Source organism: Nilaparvata lugens, chromosome 14 (genome assembly GCF_014356525.2).
Source record: "Nilaparvata lugens isolate BPH chromosome 14, ASM1435652v1, whole genome shotgun sequence".
NCBI classification, from domain to species: domain Eukaryota; kingdom Metazoa; phylum Arthropoda; class Insecta; order Hemiptera; family Delphacidae; genus Nilaparvata; species Nilaparvata lugens.
This window is the reverse complement of record NC_052517.1, coordinates 20,790,608-20,815,358: the sequence shown is the minus strand read 5'-3', so window position 1 is coordinate 20,815,358 and position 24,751 is coordinate 20,790,608. Positions and strand designations below refer to the sequence as shown.

Here is a 24,751-nt window from a genome sequence, read left to right as displayed (position 1 = left end):
CAATTGGTCTTGCAAGACATGGCAATACATTGTTATTTGTGATGAAGAATCAATAAAGTTAAGTTTATAAGTTTATAATCAAATTATAAGTAAAACACTCGAGGTTTTCACAATTTTTCTTCCAAACAAAAAATATCTAAGTGGTATTTATCTGTTGTCCATTTTCTAAATATTCCATCAATCAGAGTCAATTACATCAGAAGGTATCCTAAAGAAGTATCAATATATTTTTAGTAGTCTACATAAAAGGATGTTTGATTCACCAATATAATCACGTGAGTTCAATTATTTTCCATGTAGAGGGAAAAGAGATGTGGGTTCCCAGACATTAATATGGAGAAGAAATTTGCAACCTAAACGGCCTACACCATGGGGTATCTATTATTCCTCTATGGTATCACAAAAATATAATACAGTATCATCTCAACTTGATACGTAACAACATAATTTGATACAAAACTTCCAACCTTTGAATGAGTTCTACAAACCATGGCATATCTTCTTATGCTATCTTTTCTCTATGGTATCTCAACAATATGATACAGTATCATCTAAACTTGATACACAACACCATAATTCGATACAAAGCAACCAAACTTTGAATGAATTCTACAAAACATGGCATATCTTCTTATGCTATCTTTCCTCTATGGTATAATCTTGTTGGAAAAATTTCAATACCAAAGTAATTTGATGATATCCCAAAACATATTATATTATATCATTTTGAAAAGCTTGAATAATGTTATCACCACGAATAATACAGTATCATCTCAACTTGATACACAACACCATAATTTGATACAAAACTTCCAAACTTTGAATATCAGCGTTACATAGCTTCACCAAAAACAACTACTAGGACTATCGGCTTCAGTTAACACTCACATTTGCAACATAGACACCCTATACACTGTCTATTATTAGTGTGTTGTGGGAGTGTAAGAGTGTAAGAAGGGCACAGTATGAGAGACTACCAGCGTTACATAGCTTCACCAAAAACAACTACTAGGACTATCGGCTTCAGTTAACACTCACATTTGCAACATAGACACCCTATACACTGTCTATTATTAGTGTGTTGTTGGGAGTGTAAGAGTGTAAGAAGGGCACAGTAGAGAGACTACCAGCGTTACATAGCTTCACCAAAAACAACTACTAGGACTATCGGCTTCAGTTAACACTCACATTTGCAACATAGACACCCTATACACTGTCTATTATAGTGTGTTGCTGGGAGTGTAAGAGTGTAAGAAGGGCACAGTATGAGAGACTACCAGCGTCACATAGCTTCACCAAAAACAACTACTAGGACTATCGGCTTCAGTTAACACTCACATTTGCAACATAGACACCTATACACTGTCTATTATTAGTGTGTTGCTGGGAGTGTAAGAGTGTAAGAAGGGCACAGTATGAGAGACTACCAGCGTCACATAGCTTCACCAAAAACAACTACTAGGACTATCGGCTTCAGTTAACACTCACATTTGCAACATAGACACCCTATACACTGTCTATTATTAGTGTGTTGCTGGGGTGTAAGAGTGTAAGAAGGGCACAGTATGAGAGACTACCAGCGTCACATAGCTTCACCAAAAACAACTACTAGGACTATCGGCTTCAGTTAACACTCACATTTGCAACATAGACACCCTATACACTGTCTATTATTAGTGTGTGTGGGAGTGTAAGAGTGTAAGAAGGGCACAGTATGAGAGACTACCAGCGTTACATAGCTTCACCAAAAACAACTACTAGGACTATCGGCTTCAGTTAACACTCACATTTGCAACATAGACACCCTATACACTGTCTATTATTAGTGTGTTGCTGGGAGTGTAAGAGTGTAAGAAGGGCACAGTATGAGAGACTACCAGCGTCACATAGCTTCACCAAAAACAACTACTAGGACTATCGGCTTCAGTTACACTCACATTTGCAACATAGACACCCTATACACTGTCTATTATTAGTGTGTTGTTGGGAGTGTAAGAGTGTAAGAAGGGCACAGTATGAGAGACTACCAGCGTCACATAGCTTAACCAAAAACAACTACTAGGACTATCGGCTTCAGTTAACACTCACATTTGCAACATAGACACCCTATACACCGTCTATTATTAGTGTGTTGTTGGGAGTGTAAGAGTGTAAGAAGGGCACAGTATGAGAGACTACCAGCGTCACATAGCTTCACCAAAAACAACTACTAGGACTATCGGCTTCAGTTAACACTCACATTTGCACCATAAACGTATCACCATAAATAGTATCACCGCAATATGATACAGTATCGTCTCAACTTGATAAACAATACCGTAATTTGATACAAAACTTCCAAACTTTGAATATCAGCGTCACATAGCTTCACCAAAATCAACTACTGGGACTATCTGCTAGGGTTAACTGTGACATTTGCAACATAACGGTCCTTCACCATGACATATCACCACAAATTACACAGTATCAACACAATGTGATACAGTATCATCTTCACTTGATACACAACAACATAATTTGTTACAAAGCTTCCAAGCTTTGAATTCCAGCTTCACCAAAAACAACTACTAGGACTATTGGCTTCAGTTAACAGTGACATTTGCAACATAACGGTCCTTTACCGTGGTATATCACCACAAATGATACAGTATCACAACACAATATGATACAGTATCATCTAAACTTGATACACAACATCATAGTTTGATACAAAACTTCCAAACTTTGATTGAATTCTACAAACAATGGCATATCTTCTTATGCTATCCTTCCTCTATGATATTTACCATAATATTTTATATTAATTTTTGTAATATGTTTGCACAGATGATGGGTTGCGCCAGCAGCATAAGACGCCTCAATAATAACAATAATTATGATGACTATGATGATGATGATGAAAATCGCTCAGAACGGAGATTCAGCATTTTGGGAACTTCTGGGAGGAGTAGAGGGGGTAACTCACCCCTCCACTTGCCCAATTCCAAGTTGACTTTCAGCCGTGATCAGCTCAACTGTTTAAACCAATATTTCAACGAACAGCTGGATAATCGTGACAGTGAGTACCTATATAATACCATGTTATTGGATGGGTAAGTTAAACTGTCGATCCCAGCAGACGTTAGGACATGTCAGAGGCCCTGAAATCGATCAGTTGCGACCTGAAAACCCTGACACCAGACCCGAGTCAGCCAAAGAATTCATTGGAAGTTTCGAAGTTTTGTATCAAATTATGGTGTTGTGTATCAAGTTCAGATGTTAATGTATCATATTATTGTAGCCTAGTGATACCATAGACAAAAGATAGCAAAAGAAGATATCCCATATGCTATAGGTCGCTTACATTAAAAATTTAAAGCGAATGTTTTGTTAATTCAAGCCGATTACAAATTGACCGCTGTCTATTATTAGTGTGTTGTTGGGAGTGTGAGAGTATTAAGGTGCGTACAGACTTTCGCTCTGCTCCGCAACCGAACGTCACCACTACCTCCGTAAACAAAGCCGTAGTGCATTCGTGTAACGTCAGCACAGGTAGGGCTCCTACGCCAATAGAAATACTATCTGATATAGATCAGCTGAAATCAACGAACTTTTATTGGTGTAGGAGCCCTACCTGTGCTGACGTCACACGAATGCACTTCGGCTTTGTTTACGGAGGTAGTGACGTCACTCGAGCAGATCGATTGAAGATCGACCAGAGAGCAAGAGTGGTACGCGAGAAGAGCTAACATCTCCCGTAACGTTCATTATCGGAGCGAGTGCAGAGCGGGGGCGGAGCGATTGCGGAACGAGGGCGGAGCGTGCGCGGAGCGGGTTGGAGGTGCGTATATCTGTACGCAACTTCAGTATGAGAGACTACCAGCGTTACATAGCTTCACCAAAAACAACTACTAGGACTATCGGCTTCAGTTAACACTCACATTTGCAACATAGACTAACGGTCCTTCACCATGGCATATCACCATAAATGATACAGTATCAACACATATGATACAGTATCATCTCAACTTTATACAAAACTTCCAAACTTTGAATGAATTCTACATACCATGGCTATCTTCTTAAGCTATCTCTTCTCTTTGTAGATGCTAAACAAACCAGTAACGGGTGACATCTAGTGACAGAGTTGTGAACTAGTAATGGCTGACCAATGACAGAGCGAGTAGGCGTGGCTTACTAGTCCCAAACTTCACTGTCATTGGCTCTTCTCTCTCTCTCTCTCTCTGACATCAAACCCCATCTTCTCAATTCTCTCTCTCTCCCGGTCGTGTGTTGATGGGAAGGATATAATTTGATATAATATTGGCATATGAAGAAGGCTCCTTTTTCCTTTTATATTATCCTTGAAATGCAAAATTTCCAAAAACCTTGTATATACGTCGACGCGCAATTTAAAAAGGAACATACCTGTTAAATTTCATGAGATTCTATTACCGCGTTTTGCCGTTAATGCGCAACATTAAAACATATAAACATTCAAACATCTGAACATTCAAACATTAAGAGAAATGCCAAACCGTCGACTTGAATCTTAGACCTCACTTCGCTCAGTCAAAAATTACCCATATTATGAATTTTAATCCTTTTTTAACAGAGTATTCTGAGAGAGGACCTTACAACTCCGGTATGCGACTTTACAAGAGACTTTGAAAAATATGGACATAAAATCTCTCACAGAAATTTTAACACAAAGACCAATTTATTTACTCAATCATTAATAATGAATTGAAGGATATCCCTACACCAGTGGTCGCCAAACAGTCGATCGCGAGCTACCGGTAGCTTGTGGGGTAGTTTTTGGTAGCTCACAAAAAGCTAATGCGAAAGAATGTCGTCCAGTTTGAATATAAACATTTTCCTAGTCTGAGGAAAATCAATGACGAGAAAAATCCTCCTCAGCACCGCAGCAATAACAAAGAATACGTTACAATTATTTCACATTATTTTATGTTACAGTTATTCTTGAGACAACAGTTTGATCAACAATTTCAAGATTCTAAAAGCATATCAAATATGGTAAAATTCATCAACTCTCTTTTGTAGAAATGTATGCAGAAGATTTTGCAGCTTGTGTTGTACAACATTTTGGTGGAGATCAGGCTTTAGTTGAAACGGAATTTGTGGATTTTCAAAATGATCTGTCTCTCAGATCTTTTTCTACAACTGGAAATATTTGGCCTCGAGTCCCCAAAGAAAAATATCAAAATATTATTCAAGTTGCAATGAGGTTGGAAGCCATGTTCAGCTCTACTCACTTGTGTGAAGCATCTTTTTCAATATTATGGAATACATAAAAAATCTATATAGGAACAGACTGACTGAAGAACATTTGGACAACTGCATCAGAATAGCGGCTACAACGTGCACTCCAAACATCAAGAAAATACTAGGTGACCAAAAAGAGTTCCACTGCTCTCATTGAAATGTACATTTCAACTTTTTTATACTTTTTGCTATGAGGTAAATAGATTTAAACATTAGAAATGTATCTTTATATGCAATAGAATATACTTTCTTCAGTATAATATTCGTTGGTAGCTCACTAGAAGATTTATAAATGCTATTCTAGCTCACAGGCTCATAAGTTTGGCGACCACTGCCCTACACAATGAACGATTGTTGCAATATTCCAATACAATAGTATGGATCAAAGAAACTCATGTAAGCATGGGGTTCCATAATGGAATTACATAAGATCGAATGACATGTGGCATACTGCAGAGGCTCTGCAGTCTTAAGCAACTTGAGCAACAAATTAATAATGAAAATTTAATTTAAAATTTTATTTTATTTTTCGCCACATTGCACAGAAAGCAGCTGTTTTCCAGTCCCTACATAGATCTGAAAGACCTTGTTTGAGATTACTCTCATCTGATGTAAGAAACAGGTTTCTTTCCGGCCTAGACCGGAAAGAGTACTCTTTCCAGCCGCTCCTCAAGTCTGTAGTTAATAAGTCATCCACTAGATCGGGCGAGTGTCAACTTTCTTTATATGAAGTCGCCATGATTTCAGTTCGAATTTCGAATCAAACTAATTCAGCATTTGCTTCACAACCATTTTTATTCAATTGTTTATTGTTGATTAGCGCATTCCGAATTTTCAAAGATGCTTGAAGATGATGATGCCCATGATATTCCAAGTGAAATTTTAAAAGAATCTGAAATCCTGACTGCAAATCTTCTACCACTAAAATCAAGAGATAGGTACGATAACAAGTATTCTTTATTTTGTATTCTTTATTTATTTTGTCAGCAATACCTGTAGTGTGGCGAAAAATATCGTTGGCACCACGGGCAAAAATGTTTTTCCGGCTCTCAATCTTTTCTAGTCCTTGGCCTACGGCCTCGGACTTGAAAGCTGATTTCAAGCCGGAAAAATCTCATTTTCTGTTCTAGGTGCGAAATATACTATTTCAGACGACGAGAACCTCCCAAGAAATAGAAACAACTTAACGCGACTTGAGCAACTTGATGCAACAAATTAATGATAATTAAAATTTAATTTGAAAATTTTCAGACGATGTGGACCTCCCAAGAACTTCAAACGATGAGCTGCTGTCATTGGTGGAGAGGCTGGTCCAGAGACTGCTATGTACTGTGGGCACTTTGGATCCAAGATTCGCCTCTATGTTACTCATCAATGCCAAACCGTCTACTAATTACTCTAAGGTGAGTAGTCATACAGAAAAGAAAGCACAAGAACATATGCCATGTTTTGTAGAATTCATTCAGAATTTGGAGGTTTTGTATCAAAAAATTGTGTTTCGTATCAAGTTGACATGATACTGTATCATACAGGTTAATGATTTGGTGAAGAAATTAAAATGGACATAGCCTACATAATATTTGGACAATTTGAGACAAAATAAGGTAATTGAAGAAGTTTTTGGCAATAGTCATGGTTTGTAGAATTCATTCAAAGTCTGGAAGTATTGTATCAAATTATGATAATGTGTATCAAGTTGAGATGATATATTGTATCATTCGTGGTGATACTGTATCATATTGTTGTGATACCAACGAGAGAAGATAGCACAAGAAGTATAGCACATGGTATAGGTAGTTTATGTTCCAAATTTCTTCTCAGATTACTGTCGACTACTGTCTATTATAAGTGTGTTGTTGGGAGTGTGAGAGTGTAAGAAGGGCACAGTATGAGAGACTACCAGCGTCACATAGCTTCACCAAAAACAACTACTAGGACTATCGGTTCCGATTACTGTCGACTACTGTCTATTATCAGTGTGTTGGGAGTGAAGAGTTTAAGAACAGCACAGTGAGAGAGGCTACCAGTGTCCATCATAAATCGATGTTTCTACATCGCGAAAATATTTTCTCGTGTTGAAGTAGTCTAAACTATCAATTATGACATCAACATGAGAGAATATATTCGCGATGTGGAAACATCGATGTATGATAAACACTGGTAGTCTCTCATGCTGTGCCGTTCTTACACTCTTACACTCCCAACAACACACTAATAATAGACAGTGTATAGGGTGTCTATGTTGCAAATGTGAGTGTTAACTGAAGCCGATAGTCCTAGTAGTTGTTTTCTGTGAAGCTATGTGACGCTGGTAGTCTCTCATACTGTGCCCTTCTTACACTCTTACACTCCCAACAACACACTAATAATAGACAGGTATAGGGTGTCTATGTTGCAAATGTGAGTGTTAACTGAAGCCGATAGTCCTAGTAGTTGTTTTTGGTGAAGCTATGTGACGCTGGTAGTCTCTATACTGTGCCCTTCTTACACTCTTACGCTCCCAACAACACACTAGTAATAGACAGTGTATAGGGTGTCTATGTTGCAAATGTGAGTGTTAACTGAAGCCGATAGTCCTAGTAGTTGTTTTTGGTGAAGCTATGTGACGCTGGTAGTCTCTCATACTGTGCCCTTCTTACACTCTTACGCTCCCAACAACACACTAGTAATAGACAGTGTATAGGGTGTCTATGTTGCAAATGTGAGTGTTAACTGAAGCCGATAGTCCTAGTAGTTGTTTTTGGTGAAGCTATGTGATGCTGGTAGTCTCTCATACTGTGCCCTTCTTACACTCTTACGCTCCCAACAACACACTAGTAATAGACAGTGTATAGGGTGTCTATGTTGCAAATGTGAGTGTTAACTGAAGCCGATAGTCCTAGTAGTTGTTTTTGGTGAAGCTATGTGACGCTGGTAGTCTCTCATGCTGTGCCGTTCTTACACTCTTACACTCCCAACAACACCATAATAATAGTTTATTTCACTTTTCCTAAGAAATATTGGGTGTCAAAATTAGTGAGAGTTTTACATCAAAATAACAGGGAGATTGTCTCCTTTCTATAAGTTAAACATGTTGTAGAGCTATAAAATTGAATTCTCTTCAACTTGATGTATTTTAACATAATTTATCCATAGACAAATAATTGAGGTAGGCTAACAACCAAACGGTATCTTTCGGAGAATTCGGGGTTTTGAATGCCCCTTTTATTGGAAAAGGGTGCATAAATATTCATTGATTAGATTATTTCTTTGGATATCTTAGTGATTAATAATTATTATTAAACGAAAATCCAAATTACATGCTGTAATTCACCCCGAAGACTTCTGCTACTGTGAATATTGACAACAACTAGATGGAAATTCCATGAGCGCTATCATAAAAAAAATTAATTAGTATTCAATTAAATTTGAATTTTCGTTTTTTAATAATAATTAATATTTCATCAGCATTTGAATAATTGCAATATCTCAGTAATTTCCATCTGTCATCTTTATGAATTTCGGGGTTATGGGGGTTTCAAGTGCCCCTTTTCTTGAAAAAGGGTTGATATTATTCATCAGATTATTTATGCATTTGTTAGAACACTACTGATTTACCCATTTTTTTGTTTTCAAGCCAACTTCGGGCGGATTTCGTCTGACCTATCTGGTCAGGCTGGATCGTCTCTCATCCCCTCCTACTTTCGAAGAAGAGGAAGAAGGAGAAGAGGAGGAGGAGGAGGACGACAGGAGAAGAACAAGAGGAGGAGAAGGAGGAGGATCAGGACTGGGAGTAGAAGGAAGAAAAGTGTGGGGACTAAGCGTAGAAAGAGGAAGAGGAGGAGGAGAAGAGGAAGAGGAGGAGAAGATAAGAAGAGGCAGAAGACCGGTGTGTGTGATATGTGAGGGTGAAGGGGGACCCCAGGGTTTTGCGAAAATTCGTCTCCAGGGGACCGGATGTGATGATTGGGCCGAATTTGTTAACAACAATGGATACCTCAGGAGGTAATTTACAACTCATTATTCAATGTTAATTTCAAATTATTTTCTACTACCGTATATAGTGGAAGATTCGCTTCAAACTGTGAGCCTTGGTGGAATGGAATTATTTATAACTAGCAGGTAACCCGTGCTCCGCAAGGGTCTGTTTTCGACAAACTGAAAACTTGACGTACTGTAATCTTGAAACATTTTAAATACACCTATGATCATCCTCGGTGAATTAAGAATCTATATGCAAAATTTTAAGTTAATCAATTGAGTAGTTGAGACGTGATGATGCGTCATTCGTGAATTTCCTATCCCTACGTGTATAAGCCAGTTCTTTCCTTTATTATACTGTAGTATAGATGAGTACTGCAAGTTTGGAGTGTATCCCATTACAATATAGGATGTGTTTAAATGTATTGATAGAAGGTTGATGGAAAATAATGAATATAATTGACCGAGCGAAGTGAGGTCTAAGATTCAAGTCGACGGTTTGGCATTTCTCTTGATGTTTAAATGTTTGAAAGTTTAATGTTTATATGTTGCGCATTAATGGCGAAACGCGGTAATAGATTTTCATGAAATTTGACAGGTATGTTCCTTTTTCAATTGCGCGTCGACGTATATACAAGGTTTTTGGAAATTTTTCATTTCAAGGATAATATAAAAGGAAATAGGAGCCTCCTTCATACGCCAATATTATAGTAAAAATCAGACTATAGAATTATTCATCATAAATCAGCTGACAAGTGATTACACAGATGTGTGGAGAAGCCAGTCTATTGCTGTATTTCCAAAAGGTCTATAGTTTCAATCAGGTACTTGTGGATGAGAATACTGCGTGAGGTCTACTGTTCACAGAACTACTAGTATCATGTATATTTCCGTATGTGTATAAGCCGATCCTTTATTATATTACTAGCAGGTAACCCATGCTCCGCAAGATCTAATTTAGAACTTGACGTACTGTAATCTTGAAACATTTAAAATAGGCCTATAATCATCCTCGGTTAATTAAGAATCTATATGCAAAATGTCAAGTTAATCAGTTCAGTGGTTGAGATGTGATGATGTGTCATTCGTGAATTTCCTATCCCCTACGTGTGTAAGCCAGCTCTTTCCTTTATTATATTATATATAAATCATCAATAGATTATAGATGAGGCAAAATTTGAACCAAGCTCGGGTGTTTTTTTTTCAGAGACAAAATACAAGAGCGCTTCGTAGAGCTGCTAGCCTGGGCTGTGTCAGCCAAGGGGGACGCGTTGCATGTCCCACAGTCGGCACTCATAGATGAGACACACCTGGCGGGGGACACATTGCGTGTCCCACAGCCGGCACACATAGATGAGACACATCTGGCGGGCGCACCTGGCAAGGTCATTCCTGATGCCTTGGCAGCCAGGCGTATTCTCAACACTCCAGCCAATCAAAGACTCTTCTATGGACCAGGTAGGATCTCTTGCTCTCACTCTTTTAATTTTTAATTTATATTTTAAATTAAATCTATAAATCTAATTTAATTATATTTTCAATTTTCATAGTTAACTGTTTGTATTTGTAAAGCTTACATCTTGTTTGAAGGTACGTTGTGTTTATTTTGTTTATTTGTATACTGTGTTCTATTTTGATTATTTGTTTAGTATTGTACTGTTATAATGGGTCTATCGTCATAATAAAAATCAATCAATCAATTTCTCACACACTCTCTCTATTCTCTATGCTATTAATTAATATCATTTACTAGCAGGTAACCTGTGCTAAAAAACTTGACATACTGAAAATTCGATGTAAAGGAATCTTGAAGAATTGAAAATAGGCCTAGAACCATCCTTGGTAAATTAAGAATCTATAATTATGTAAAATGTCAAGTTAATCAGTTGAGTAGTTGAGACGTGATGATGCATCATTCATGAATTTCCTATCCCTTACTTCTTGTATAAGCCAGTTCTCTCCTTCATTAATCAATGTTATTAATTTTGTACTTCTAGCATCAACCAATCGCACCGCATTTCCAGATCCACGTGACTTCCGAATCGCCATCTTGGACGGAGGCGCGTGTGTGCGCCTGCGTGTAGCTTTGCTCAACCACAGTCAGCTGTTCAAAGGTCAAGGCTCAAGGTCACAACATCAAGGTCACCTGTTCGACAACCACTCGTCAGCTGATCGGGATGTCACGGTCACACTGACACTGGGCGTTGAGGCTGAAGGTCACTTTTCAAATTGTCTACCTATATCTTCTAGCAATAGGCTACTATATACAGAATATGCCACAAAAGGTATAATAGACAAAGACCATAGATTCCATATGAAATTTGCAACAAAAAATGAACAGTAAAATTTTCTTTTATCCACCTTAGTTCTCAAGATATTATAGTATAATATAGGGGGTCAGAATACAAGGGGTCCAAGTGACATTTTTCATTTTTTTAGTTAGCTACAGTAATCGATAGCTGAAAGTGGTAAAAATCTAGTATACAAGAGGTATAAGCGTAAGTCTAATCAGTGCTGACATCTGGTGTAAAATTTTAAACTACATTTTCAAACAGCTGTTTATTTGATTAAACAAGGGGTCCAAGTGACTTGGATGCCTTGTTTACAGGACAACGGTTGCTCGTATCCATCAAATCAAATTTAACCTTGATTAAGCCATGTCACCAAGCAAAAGATACCTCAAGAACCAATTAGCGAATCAGATAATATTGCAATGAGGTCATCAATCATTGTTCAATTGCTGGTAAATTTGATAGATTCATGTGTAGCTAGACAATAGAGTTTTGTTTGGTAAACAAGGGGTACAAGTGATGATTATTCTTATCACTATTTAGCTGATAATTGAGAAAGGAGAGCAATTTGAGACATGAAACTGTACATTTGATTTGGTAAAAGTATACTGAATAGATGAATATCATTTCTATATTCATTTCATGAATGAAGAATTAATAAATGTAAGTAACTTTAGGCTCAATTTTCTCGAAACTAACAATATGTCACTTGTACGTTTGACCCCTTTGTATTATAACCCCTTCATATATAGATTTTTCGACATTTTTGACAAACATCAATAACTGGAAAAATATCATCAAATATAATTCTAATGGTACGGTTGAATAGAGAATGAAATTTCCAATAGGATTCATGTAATTTGTTCCTTTGTTTGACGTTCTTGAACTTTCTATGAGCTATCAGATACATTGGTATCTGCTATCCTCTATAGAAGGCAATGGCAAGGCAGAGAATTGGCAATGCTGTTCTCCTATCTTACACCACTACCATTGTAACATGGACCCCACTATAGTGAACCTGCCACATATGATTACCCCTCATAAAAACCTTAATTAACCCTTATTAAATTGATAAAAACTTCATGTAAAAGTTGACATTTATTATTTTCTAGGATGGCCCAGATCAGCTGATTTCCCCTTGCCACGAACAGCCATCACACACTGTGATGCACTGTTGTATCAGAAGGCTGCCACCACTGTAAGTACATGTATTTTGCAAATATCATTCGAATGAATTTGATTAGTAATCTATAATATAATAAAAGAAAGAATTGTTTAAAACATGTATGGGATGGATAATTCATAAATGAATCATCATGTCTCAACTACTCAACTCATCAACTTACAATTTTTTGATGAGATTCTTAATTTATTTACCAAGGATGGTTATGGATCTGTTTAAAATTCTTCAAGATTACATTATGTCAATTTTTCAGTTTGACAATGTTTTAATTGAACCTTTCAGAGAATGGTTACCTGCTAGTCTTTTATAAAGTCAATATCCAATATTGATATGAAGATAATATTTTCGAGAGGCCTTTGCCTATTAGGGGCTTGGTTTCCACAGAAGACAAAAAATGTATCTAGTATTCTCAATTTAAATCATTGTAAATATATATTAACTTATGAAGAGAATAAAAAAGCTTCACACCCTGAAGCAAGTTAAAATGTTCAAATATCTTGGAAGCATTATATAAGAAGATGGAGAAGATAGACTGAATATAAAGCGCCGAATCAGAGAAGCTAAGGGTATGTTCATCAGTAAAAGGCAGCTTCTTTCCTCAAATAGTCTAGTGTTGGAAATAAGAAAGAGACTTATAAAGAGTTGCATTTGGAGTATAGCTCTCTATGGGTCTGAAACATGGACTATTGGTGAGACTGGGGAAAAGACTCTAAATGCTTTTGAAGTGTGGTGTTGGAGGTGAATGCTCAAAATAAAATGGACTGACAGAGTTACAAATGAGGAGGTATTCCAGAGGGCTGTGGAAAAGAGATCTCTTCTGAATTTTCTCAGGGACAGACAACATTCTTGGATTGGACAAATAATAAGACACAACACATTCAAGTCAAGTCAAGTATTCTAGAAGGTACAGTTGATGGACTAAGGGGTCGTGGCAGACCCTGGCTACAGTACTTAAGACAAATGACGAAGGATCTGGGTGCTATAAACTATATACAATGGAAGAGAGTAGCAATGGACAGATTTAGATCGAAGACTGCCAACCAGTCAAATGATTGAGCTGTAAGAAGATGAAGAGAATTCAGTATACATAAAATCTATATTGTTTTATTGTATATTGTTTTTGTGAATGGAACAATAAGGCTTTATTTATTTATTATTATTTTGATGCTGATTTGCCACTCTCTCTAGGCTTTATCTGGTCCCCTGCCCACCACACCCAGCCACCAGATGCGATGACCGCAGTGCAACATGGCAACTGCGCTTCCCAGCCACCGAGCAGCTGCTGCTATTGGGCAACACAACAGCCAATTGTGTGCTAGCCACTCTGGCGGCCATCTTGGACGAGATGCACCGCAGCAACATTTGTGCCTCACAATATAATGTGTCGCCACATAAAGCCCCTCAAAATGTAGCCTCTCACACTTGCTGGCCACCACTGTTTGGTTTTCTGCTGAGCAGAGTGGTGCAGATTGCAGTCCCTTGAAAGCCATGAAACGATGGAGCAGAGCTACGTTGTCCAGACATGTGCTGGTTAGTATACTGACATCCACTATATAATGAGGTCTACGTTATAAGGGCAGTGGAGAAAGTTGGGAGAAAAACATTGCAGATCTCTGTCATGTCAATGCCTCCTATAGACGGTAGCTGATATAGGTTTCGTTATTGATGTAATATTAACAGTTCATTCTCATTTAAAATGATCAATTATTGTTAATAAGCAAGAAATGATATTTTTCAATAATTTCATAATTGATTTTCATAATCAAGATAAATATTTAGTTGATTAATTATTAATTCTACATTGTTAAAATGCAATCTGGAACACAGAAAGCGAGGAAGAGATAGTGCTATCCGCTTTGTTCAATGATAGACAAGGATAGCAAAACAATTGCTAATCAAACACTGCCATTATAATGTGGACCTCACTATAGTAATGAAAGGTTGTGGAGGGAAATGCTTTGAAGACAATTTCAGACATCACAGTTGTGGGATAGTTAGTGAGTTCTGGTGAATATATATCAAAAGCCCTACCCTAATCAACTGTGCTGAAGTGTTGAGGTTGATTTTCAAGTGCCATGTTTCATTGTTTCCCATATATCTCAAGAACTATGCATTTTATGAACTCTACCACCACATACAAAATTGATGTTCACACGATTTTCAACAAGTTTCGTTTGAAAACTTTTTTCGTAATTTCTACAGTTTTTGAGATATCTGCTCTTGAATGAGTCACATTTTTGAAAACCACAGTTTTGTTTCTACTTTTGTTTTTGCTCTTTTTGACCTTTCAACTTTCCAACTATTTATTGAGAAAATCTGTGCTGATTATGAGCATTGAATTCTCATCAATATGATGTATAATCTATATAGCTCTACAGCCCAGGGTTGGCTTTGGCTTCCTCCACAACATTCCTCCAAACCTCTGTCTTCAACACGTAGTTCTACATAGTTTACTTGTTCTTAGCTCTAGTTTTAAGATTTATGCATACCACCCCACACAGGCTAGACCTTGGGGCGTTTTTTGTTTCATTCATTCCTATAAAAGAATCTTATCATTATTACTGTACATTTCTATGTTTCGATGATAAGAAACAGATTTTCTTGTTATTGTACTAGTTTTTGAATGATTAATCTTTTTCATTTCATTTCAACAAACCTTCATTCTTATGGTATTAAATCATCTCTGATCTCATATTTCTTTATTATTCTTAGACACTTGTCCTTCCAGAGTAAAGTTTCTCTTCGAGCACTATTTGTGGCATTCAATTGACATGTTCAATTTATTTGCTCTTGACAGAAATGCCTAGACCAACTGATAGCAGCATTGCAAACTCAACGGCAGCGTTCTTACTTCTTTCCCTGGCTGAATGTGGTGCTGAATCCAGCTGACTGTGACGTCACACATCACCACTTCACCGAAGAGGACTATATACAGGAAGCTCAGCTGCTACATACCTATCTCACCAGGTATGTGACATTGGTTAATATTTAACTGCCATTAAATTATGTCAGTGATTTATCATTGTCCATATTAATTATGATGACTTCATGTATTTTTTAATTTTGTGTAGTTGAGAAGTTGATATTGTGGTAATTATTCATATTGAATAAAAATACTAAGAAATAGTCAAGAACCACTGATTTTATTGATGGATAAACCTGTGTTTATAAGAGATTGACAATGGTGTAACAGCCAAAACCGGTCTTTCTAACTATCATTTGAATCTGTGATTTTTGACAATTTCTTAGTCTTTTCATTTAACATTATGTATTATCATTGTCTATAGTATTTTGTAAGAGTCTATGGCTGGGATGCATGATCTTGCAGACTTGACAATTAAAAGGAATTTCATTGAAACACTTCTTATATTTAATCCCGCTTTGCACACTACACACTGTGTCTCTGTCTTCTTTTACTTCTCCTTTTTCTCCTTTCCTCCATCTTCTTCTTCTTCTTTTATCCTGTCGTCTTCTCTTCTCTATCATCATCATCATCTCCTGTGATTCTCTACTTCTCCAGTATTCTTGTTCTCCTTTTTTTTCTTCTTATTCTTCTTCATCAGCATCTCCTGTGTTTCTCTAATTCTCCAGTCTTCTTCTTCTCCTACTTATTTTTCTTTCTTCTTCTTCTTCTTCTTCTTCTTCTTCTTCTTCTTCTTCTTCTTCTTCTTCTCCATTCTTTTCCAGTTTTCCAATCAACCTATACCTTATTCTCCTTGCTTCTTATTGTTCTTCTTGATAGATTCATTATAATACTATTATTTCTGTTCTACAGACTCTTCCCCTCCTCCTTTCTTCTTCTTATCCTTCTTCTTATTCTCCTGTCTTCTTCTTCTTCTTCATCATCATCTTCATCTCCAGTCTTCTTCCTCTTCCTCTTCCTCTTCCTCTTCTTCTTCTCCTTTCCCAATCAACCTACACCTTTTCATCATTGCTTCTTCTTCTTCTTCTTCTTGATATGCTCATCATAATACTGTGATATTATTTCTGTTCCACAGACTGCACTCTGTGTCCCTATCACCGCGTCTCACCACCGCCAACAATGAAACCACCAACCACCAGATCCAGGTGACCTCCGAACTGACCGCTCGCTGGTCGCGGCTACTGGCTGATATGACACCCTCGAGGCAACGAGACAGTGAGGCATTGTACTCGCCAAGGCAGCTTGCCTACATTGGTCAGTTGTTTCGAGGAATGCTCGCTGTCAAGACACTCACACTGACACAGGTATTCACTCATCTATATTGAGGTCCACGTTATAATGGCAGTGAAGGGCAGTGAAGAAAGATAGGAGAAAAACGTTGCCAAGTCTCTCCATTTTGCCTTTGAGTGTACACAGCTGTTACTCAATTCATCCCATTAAATTTGATCCAATAATAATTGTCATTTCCCTGATAAAATAATCAATTTTATCAAGAAAATATATTTTTTCATAATTTGATTCGAAAATTTGCTTTCATAACTGAGATCAGATATTTATTTTTATACAAACCTGAAATGGCGGCTAATTTAAAAAGCTGTGATACAACAATCTGATTTTCAAAACAACAGAAATAAAGTTATTTGATAGGTATTCTATTCCAATTCCTTTTAAAAATAATAGAAAAATATAAAAGCTATTTAAAATAAGTAATTTTTATGGAAATAATTCTGAAATAACCTTTAAATATTATTTATACCGGTACGTGTAGGTCTAACCTATACATGTAGGCTAACTGAAGCATGGATGAAGTCTAGGATGGTATCAACTTTTAAAATGTCATTTCAGGTATTTTAATTTGTATTTCTCATACAGTAATGTCTAAAAATTATTTCATTGTTTCAAAAATACATTTTAAATCAATTATACAACTTGTGTACTAAAGTATTCTGATAGAAAGAAGAAAAAAATGATGGCTGAGAATTGTTTGTTTACTTTCGTACAGTCACTGTCAAAAGTAGAGATAAAATATTCTGGCAACAGGACAACATTGTAAAGCTAGAGAGAGATAGCACTATCTGTTTTGTTGTATATGATAGAAAAGGACAGCAACAGTATTGTCAATCGTACACTGCCATTATAACATGGACCTCACTATAGCCATTAATTTGTTTCTAAAAGGAAAACTATGTAATGTAAACAATGTAATTTCAATTGTTGAAAATCACCTCAAATGTATAAGTTTTCACAACAGAAACATTTTTCAGACCCACCACATGCCAGCCTGGTACCAGGACATCAGTCCTTCCAACCTTGGCACACCTCCTAACTACCCGGCTGATAACCAGGGCACAGAAGATGTTGTCTACTTACTGTCGGCCATTTTGGATCAGGCCCGGATGACCAAAAAAGGGCCATTGTGCACCAAGTCTGGGAAAAGTCGGCCAATGTGCAGTGGCCTTAAAAGTCAACAAGAACCGAGCAGTGGCCTTAATCGTAGAGGAGGAAGAGGGTCTACACTGGACGCATATGAAACAGCTGTGCAGTGCCTCATGCAGCAAGTGAGGCAAGACAAGTGCCAGCTGCCTTACAATGATGATGCCATACTGGTCAGGTCAGTAAATGATACTGTAGAGAAAAGATAGCATAAGAAGATATCCTATGATTTGGGGCGTTTTTATTCCAAATTTAAAGTCATTTTTGTTATCTCAACCTGATACCAAATCAACTATAGTGAGGTCCACGTTATAATGGCAGTGGAGAAGGATAGAAGACCAACGTTACCAATCCTCGGCTCTTGTCAATGCCTTCTATAGACGGTAGCTGATACATGTTTATTGATGTAATATTAACTGTTCATTCTCGTTTAGAATGATCAATTATATTTTATTGAGCAAGGAATTATATTTTTTAGAATTATGAATTAAGATTGAATATTTTGTTAATTGATTATCAATACTACATTGTTGAAAGATGGTCTGGCAAAAGAGCAAAGCAAGAAAGAGATATCGCTATCTGCTCTGTTTAATGATAGACAAGGATAGCAATACCATTGCTAATCAAACATTGCCATCAAAGTGGACCTCACTATAGAACAAGAACAACCACGAAAAGATACAGTATCAACGCAATATGATACAGTATCATCTCAACTTGAAAACATTCATCTATCTAAAACATTCAAACTACAATTTCAATAAAAACAGTAAAAATATATTCTGGAATCCATCTACCTATTGGCTATTTGAGGGATACATCAACACATTTTCCAACTGTTTATCACTTTTGCATAATATATACTTATTTAAATTGCAGTTTTCCTGTAATATTTTACTAATTTCCAGGGAAGTCCTCCGTTGGCTTTACTTAGCAGCCACCCACGACCGGAAACACTTGGCACCCATTGTGCGACCATTTCTCTCACAGCTGTTCTTAGTCTCACATCACAACTGCTGGCATAACATGGCACCACCGACGAATACCAGCACTGATCTATGGCTGCTAAACATGGACAGCAGTCAGGAAGCACATGTGCTTGGCCGATTCTGCACACTAGTCAATTGTGCAGGTCTGCGACCAAGTGACGGTGTTGTGGATGCATTGAGGAAGGGTGAGCATTGACCGGAGATGTTTATCAGATATTTTATAAGGGATTTCGGGAATGGATTCTAATGAATCAAAAAAGGTTTGGCTAAAAATTTTCATCAGATATTGTGAAAAATTCCTCCAATAGATGATAACAAATCATGGAAGATTTGGCAGAAAATGTTTGTCAGATATTTATGAGAGATTCCTCCAATAGATGATAACGAATCATGAAAGATTTGGCAGAAAATGTTAATCTGATATTTATAAAATACTCCTCTAATAGCCTTATTAATATTATAATGGATCACAGATAATTTATCAGATATGATTACTCTATCTATACTATAATGGAGGAAGGAATTGGTTTATAGATAACCAGATACAAAAAACATGTTTGTTGCATCTTCACGCATGGACTACTGAACTGATTAACATGAAATTTTGCATGAAGATTCTTCATTTACTGAGGATGGTTATAGGCCTATTTAGTAGTTAATTATGTTTCTCCATAGTCAATGATCATTCGGCAACAAAGGTTGAGAAAGGATACAGTTATCTGCTTTGTTGAATGACAGACAAGGATAGCAACACCAATGTTAATCAGGTGAACGTGGACCTCACTATAGAACAAGAACAACCACAACATGATACAGTATTATCTCAACTTGATACACAACACTATGATTCAATACCTTTTCTTATCTGCTTTGTTGTATGATAAACAACGATAGAAACACCAATGTTGATCAGGAACTGCCATTATAACGTGGACCTCTCTGAGTAATAATATTCTAATTGTGCAGGTTGGAACTGGGCGGCAGCGATAGTGGAAGCAGCCAATCGCATGCAAGATGGCGTCGAGTTGGTGTTTACACCGCGAGAGGGCAGAACAGTACGGCACAGAGTGACAGTGGTCAATGGAGTGGCCACAAACACAACACGCAGTCTGGGACGGAAAGTGGGTGACCACTCTATGCATCTACCTGCTCTGAGCAGTCTGGGAAGGAGAATCAGTGACCACTCTAGGCATTTATCTGCTCTAAGCGAGGTGGTGAGGCGGACATCGCTATCATTAAATGGTTAGTATTCATATTTATTATTTATTTAGCATATGACAGATACATAAAAAATATATAGCTCATGAGCCTTAAATGCCAAGATATAAACTATATATTTCTAAATTCTTTGAGGTGTTGTGTAGTTTTTGGTCAGGAGAACATAAGTTTGTCTGACCGCCATTATTTACTAGTCCATTTAGTGTTACCCAATGTGAACCATGGAGGCGAACTGGCGTTAAATATTCAAGTTAAAAATCTGATTGCTGGAAGTGTGCACATCTTTTATAATGGTGGAATTTGAATAAGTGTAATGTTGCTATCCTTGTCTATCATTTGACAAAGCAGATAGCGAATGTATCAAGTTGAGATGATATTGCATGATATTGGTTCGATACTGTAACAAATTGTGTTGATACTGTATCATGTTGTGGTTGTTCTTGTTCTATATAGTGAGGTCCACATTATAAAGTAAGCACCTGATTAACATTGGTGTTGCTATCCTTGTCTATCATTCAACAAATCAGATGACTCCATCCTTTTCTAGCTCCATAACATAATATGAAACATAAACTTTCTCTAATCTATATATTTTTTTTAAAGAATTGACCATAGTTAACAACAGTTTACTGGAATAACTTTAATTATAGCTATCTACCATTATAGGAGAGAAAAGGAAAGGGAATGTGGCAATAATGTTGTCCTATCATTTTCACTGACTTTATAATGTGAATCTAAATACTACCTAATCTTGACATGAAATAGCCCTAATTTACCCACTATTGTTCCTCTGAAGAGAGTCTCTAAAACACTCATTGAACTATTCTCTGTTTTTTTTAATTATTTCATCATTTTTCACTTTAATTATTGATTCAATAATTTTTTTTTGAGTTCACCACTTTTCAATATTGTTCTTATGAAAAGAGTCTCTACTACAAACATTCAACTATTTCCCTTCTCTTCTAATTATTTGATTATTGATTTACGGTATTCATTTTTATCAAGTTTACTACTTATTTTTAATCTTTATTATTGTTATGTTACAGAAAGCCTGGCTGCTCGCTTCCGATTGGCTATTGATGGTGAGTGGGCGTGGCAAGGGGGGAGCGGCCTCGACCAATGGCAGACACCGCATTCGTATTTGCGCGCCAACAGCCCAATGACACTGGTTGCCGTGGCAACAGCCAATCAGGGCACGTCCTATGCGGCGGCCATTGTTAACACACTCATTGCTCTCAACAAGTTCACGGCAAGTATTATTATTATTAAAATATATATTAAAAGAATAGCAAGGTCCAGGTTATAATGGCAGTATTTGATCAACATTGGTGTTGCTATCCTTGTCTATCATTCCACAAAGCAGATAGCGAATGTATCAAATCATAGTGTTGTGTAACAAGTTGATATGATACTGTATCATATTCATAATCTGTCAATGTGTGAACACTCCCATAAGAAGCAATGCTATTCATTTTCTGCCAATATGTGAACACTCCCATAAAAAGCAATGTTATTCATTTTCTGCCACCAGGTGCTACAAGAGGTGGCCAGCCTGTTGCCAGAGGACGTGCGTGCACAGACTTTAGGTGACATCCGACGCATCACCAGGGAACGCAGACGGACGCACGCACATAATCGCAACATGGCGCATGCGCAAAACAGTTTCAGCAGTCAGCATAGCGGCGCTACTGTTGATTCTAGCAGGTACAGCAAGATAGCATAAGAAGATATGCCATGATTTGTAGAATTCTTCAAAGTTTGGAAGTTTTAGTATTAAATTATGGTGTTGTGTATCAAGTTGAGATGATACTGTATCATATTGTGGTGATACCAGAGAGAAAATATATCATAAGAAGATATGCAATGAATTGTAGAATTCATTCAAAGTTTTGTATCAAATTATGGTGTTGTGTATCAAGTTGAGATGATACTGTATCATATTGTGGTGATACCATAGAGAAAACAGCATAAGAAGATAAGCCATGATTTTTAGAATTCAATGTTTGAAAGTTTTGTATCAGATTATGATGTTGTGTATTAAGTTGAGATGATACTGTATCATATTGTGTTGATACTGTATCATGTGTGGTGGAATTTATCACATTATCGAGTGTCATATTAGGTACCTATCCATGTTTATTTCCAAATCATTGTATTAATTATTTCCATTTGAAATGCATCTTGGTTTTCGTTTGTATTACACGAGTCTTGGGAGTTGTTCATCAAATTATGGTGTTGTGTATCAAGTAGAGATGATACTGTATCATATTGTGTTGATACTGTATCATGTGTGGTGGAATTTATCACATTATCAAGTGTCATATTAGGTATTCATTTTAAAATCCAATTCATTGTTTCATTAATTTAGCCTATTAGAAATTCATCATGGTTTTTATTTGTATTACAGGAGTCTTGTCACAGTTGACAGTGCACCAGTCATCAACAACCGATCACAGTCCTGTCTAAATATCACAGCCTTGGACAACCGCTATGCCACCTATCGGTCACTGGACGAACTAGCTTTCAAAACAGCTGATTTGGGCGACATAACCTCAAAACCCAACAAACTTACCCCGGGAACAGCTGACTGTGACAAACTAACATCAAATTATGGCAGAATGACCTTGGGATCAGCTGTCTTGGGTGACAACCTAACCTCAAAATCTGGAAGAATGATTTTGGGAACAGCTGATTTGGGTGACAACCTAACCTCAAAATCTGGAAGAACGACCTTGGGAACAGCTGATTGTGGCAACCTAACCTCAAAATCTGTAGGAATGACCTTGGGAACAGCTGACTGTGACAACCTAACCTCAAAATCTCGTGATTCGACCTTGAAATCAGCTGATTTGGACAGAACACTGTTGGGAACTTGTAGACTGGCGCGTTCCCGCCAAAACCTGTCCACCATTTGTGATGCCGCATTCTTCGATGCCCCAATTTTTTATGCCGATTCAGTGAAATTCAATCCGTGCGCCCAGCCACTTCTGGCGCTAACAGCTGATAATCGTCTGACATTGCTGAGGAAGAGTCAACAGTGTAGGGCGAGACGGTGTGATAGTTTAAACGAGCATCAGAGGCCTCAGAATAGAGGCAAAAAGGAGATGGTTACCAAACTATAGTCAAGTTTTTACTTTACAGTAAAATTCACTTTAAAATCTCTACAACCCTAATGAATTAGCATGGAAGCTTACCATCCAACCAATGCTCATAGTTCAAGTTGAATCCTAACTATATAGTGATGTCCACATTAAGCTGCGTTTACACCAAAGTTATTAACAAAATTTCAACAACTTAATCTTTATAGATTCTATTAGATTGAACGGAACTTGTCAAACACATAAGTTCATCATGTGTATGATAAGTTCTTCTCCTAAGAAATCTTCTTCTCCTTCGCTGCTCTCATTGATCAGGTTCCATGTTCCTGCGTTCAATTCCAGAGATCATCCCACCTTTGATATTATGAGATGTAGAACGGTCAGTGGTTACAATGCTCCCCTGTTTAGGTCTCTTCGATTATACAATAGGCTTAATAATGCATTACATTTTTTTATTCAGACAGTGTGTTCAGGCGGGACTTGAATAAGATTTATGTTTGTTGAGTTTTGTCTTTTTTATTAATTTTTTCTTTCCTATGTATTACATAATATATTAGTGTTTTTATTTATAAGTTTCATATTTGCAAAGTTTCCATAATTCTCTTTTCTTTGTTTCTTTTTCTCTTCTTCTTCTTAAATTCTTCAGTATTAGTTACATACTTAGTTCTTTTTCTTTTATCTGCTATACTATAAGTTTCATATTTGCAAGGTTTTCTATTATTTTTTTGTATTTTGTTTTTTCTAAAACTCAATAGTATATTAGTTAAGTTATTCTATTTTCATTTTAATTTATTGTATTTTCAAATTGTATGCTCAATGTGTGTTATGAGGGCAATAATGGGATTCAGTTCCTGGTGCCCTCAAATATGTAAATTTTCAAATAAATAAATAAGTTATGTTCAATCTAATAGACTCTATAAAAAATTAAGTTGTTAAAAACTTTGTTAATAACTTTGGTGTAAACGCAGCTTTATAATGACAGTGTTTGATTAGCAATGGTATTGCTATCCTTGTCTCGTAGAATAAAATAGTCCGTGACTATTTTAGGTATGAATTTGATCAAAATCATTGGAGCCGTTTTCGAGAAAATCGCGAAAAAACCCTGTTTTTGACAACATTTTCGCCATTTTAGCCGCCATCTTGAATTGCATTTGATCGAAATTGTTCGTAAGGACCTTAGGTTCCAAATTTCAAGTCATTCCATTTATTGGGAGATGAGATATCATGTATACAGACGCACATACACTCATACACATACAGACCGATAACCAAAAAACACTTTTTTTGGACTCGGGGGACCTTGAAACGTATAGAAATTGGAGTACCTTAAATTTTTAGGGAAAGCAATACTTTCCTTACCTATGGTAATAGGGAAAGGAAAGTAAAAAATT

General features: G+C 36.8%; 1 protein-coding gene across 1 annotated transcript; it reads left to right on the top strand.

Annotated features, from left to right (window-relative positions):
• Nucleotides 1–2,762: 2,762 nt before the first annotated feature.
• LOC111052556 lies at nt 2,763–23,503 on the top strand. The gene is given in 18 exon segments (XM_039441213.1): nt 2,763–3,058; nt 6,517–6,668; nt 8,882–8,960; nt 9,126–9,249; nt 10,433–10,683; nt 11,223–11,441; nt 12,629–12,714; nt 12,953–12,987; nt 13,888–14,111; nt 14,114–14,229; nt 15,497–15,666; nt 16,698–16,926; nt 17,887–18,233; nt 18,964–19,229; nt 20,011–20,286; nt 21,309–21,511; nt 21,794–21,966; nt 22,670–23,503. Coding segments are annotated over 18 exon segments (3,894 nt in total). The 5' UTR covers nt 2,763–2,829; the 3' UTR covers nt 23,385–23,503.
• Nucleotides 23,504–24,751: the final 1,248 nt, after the last annotated feature.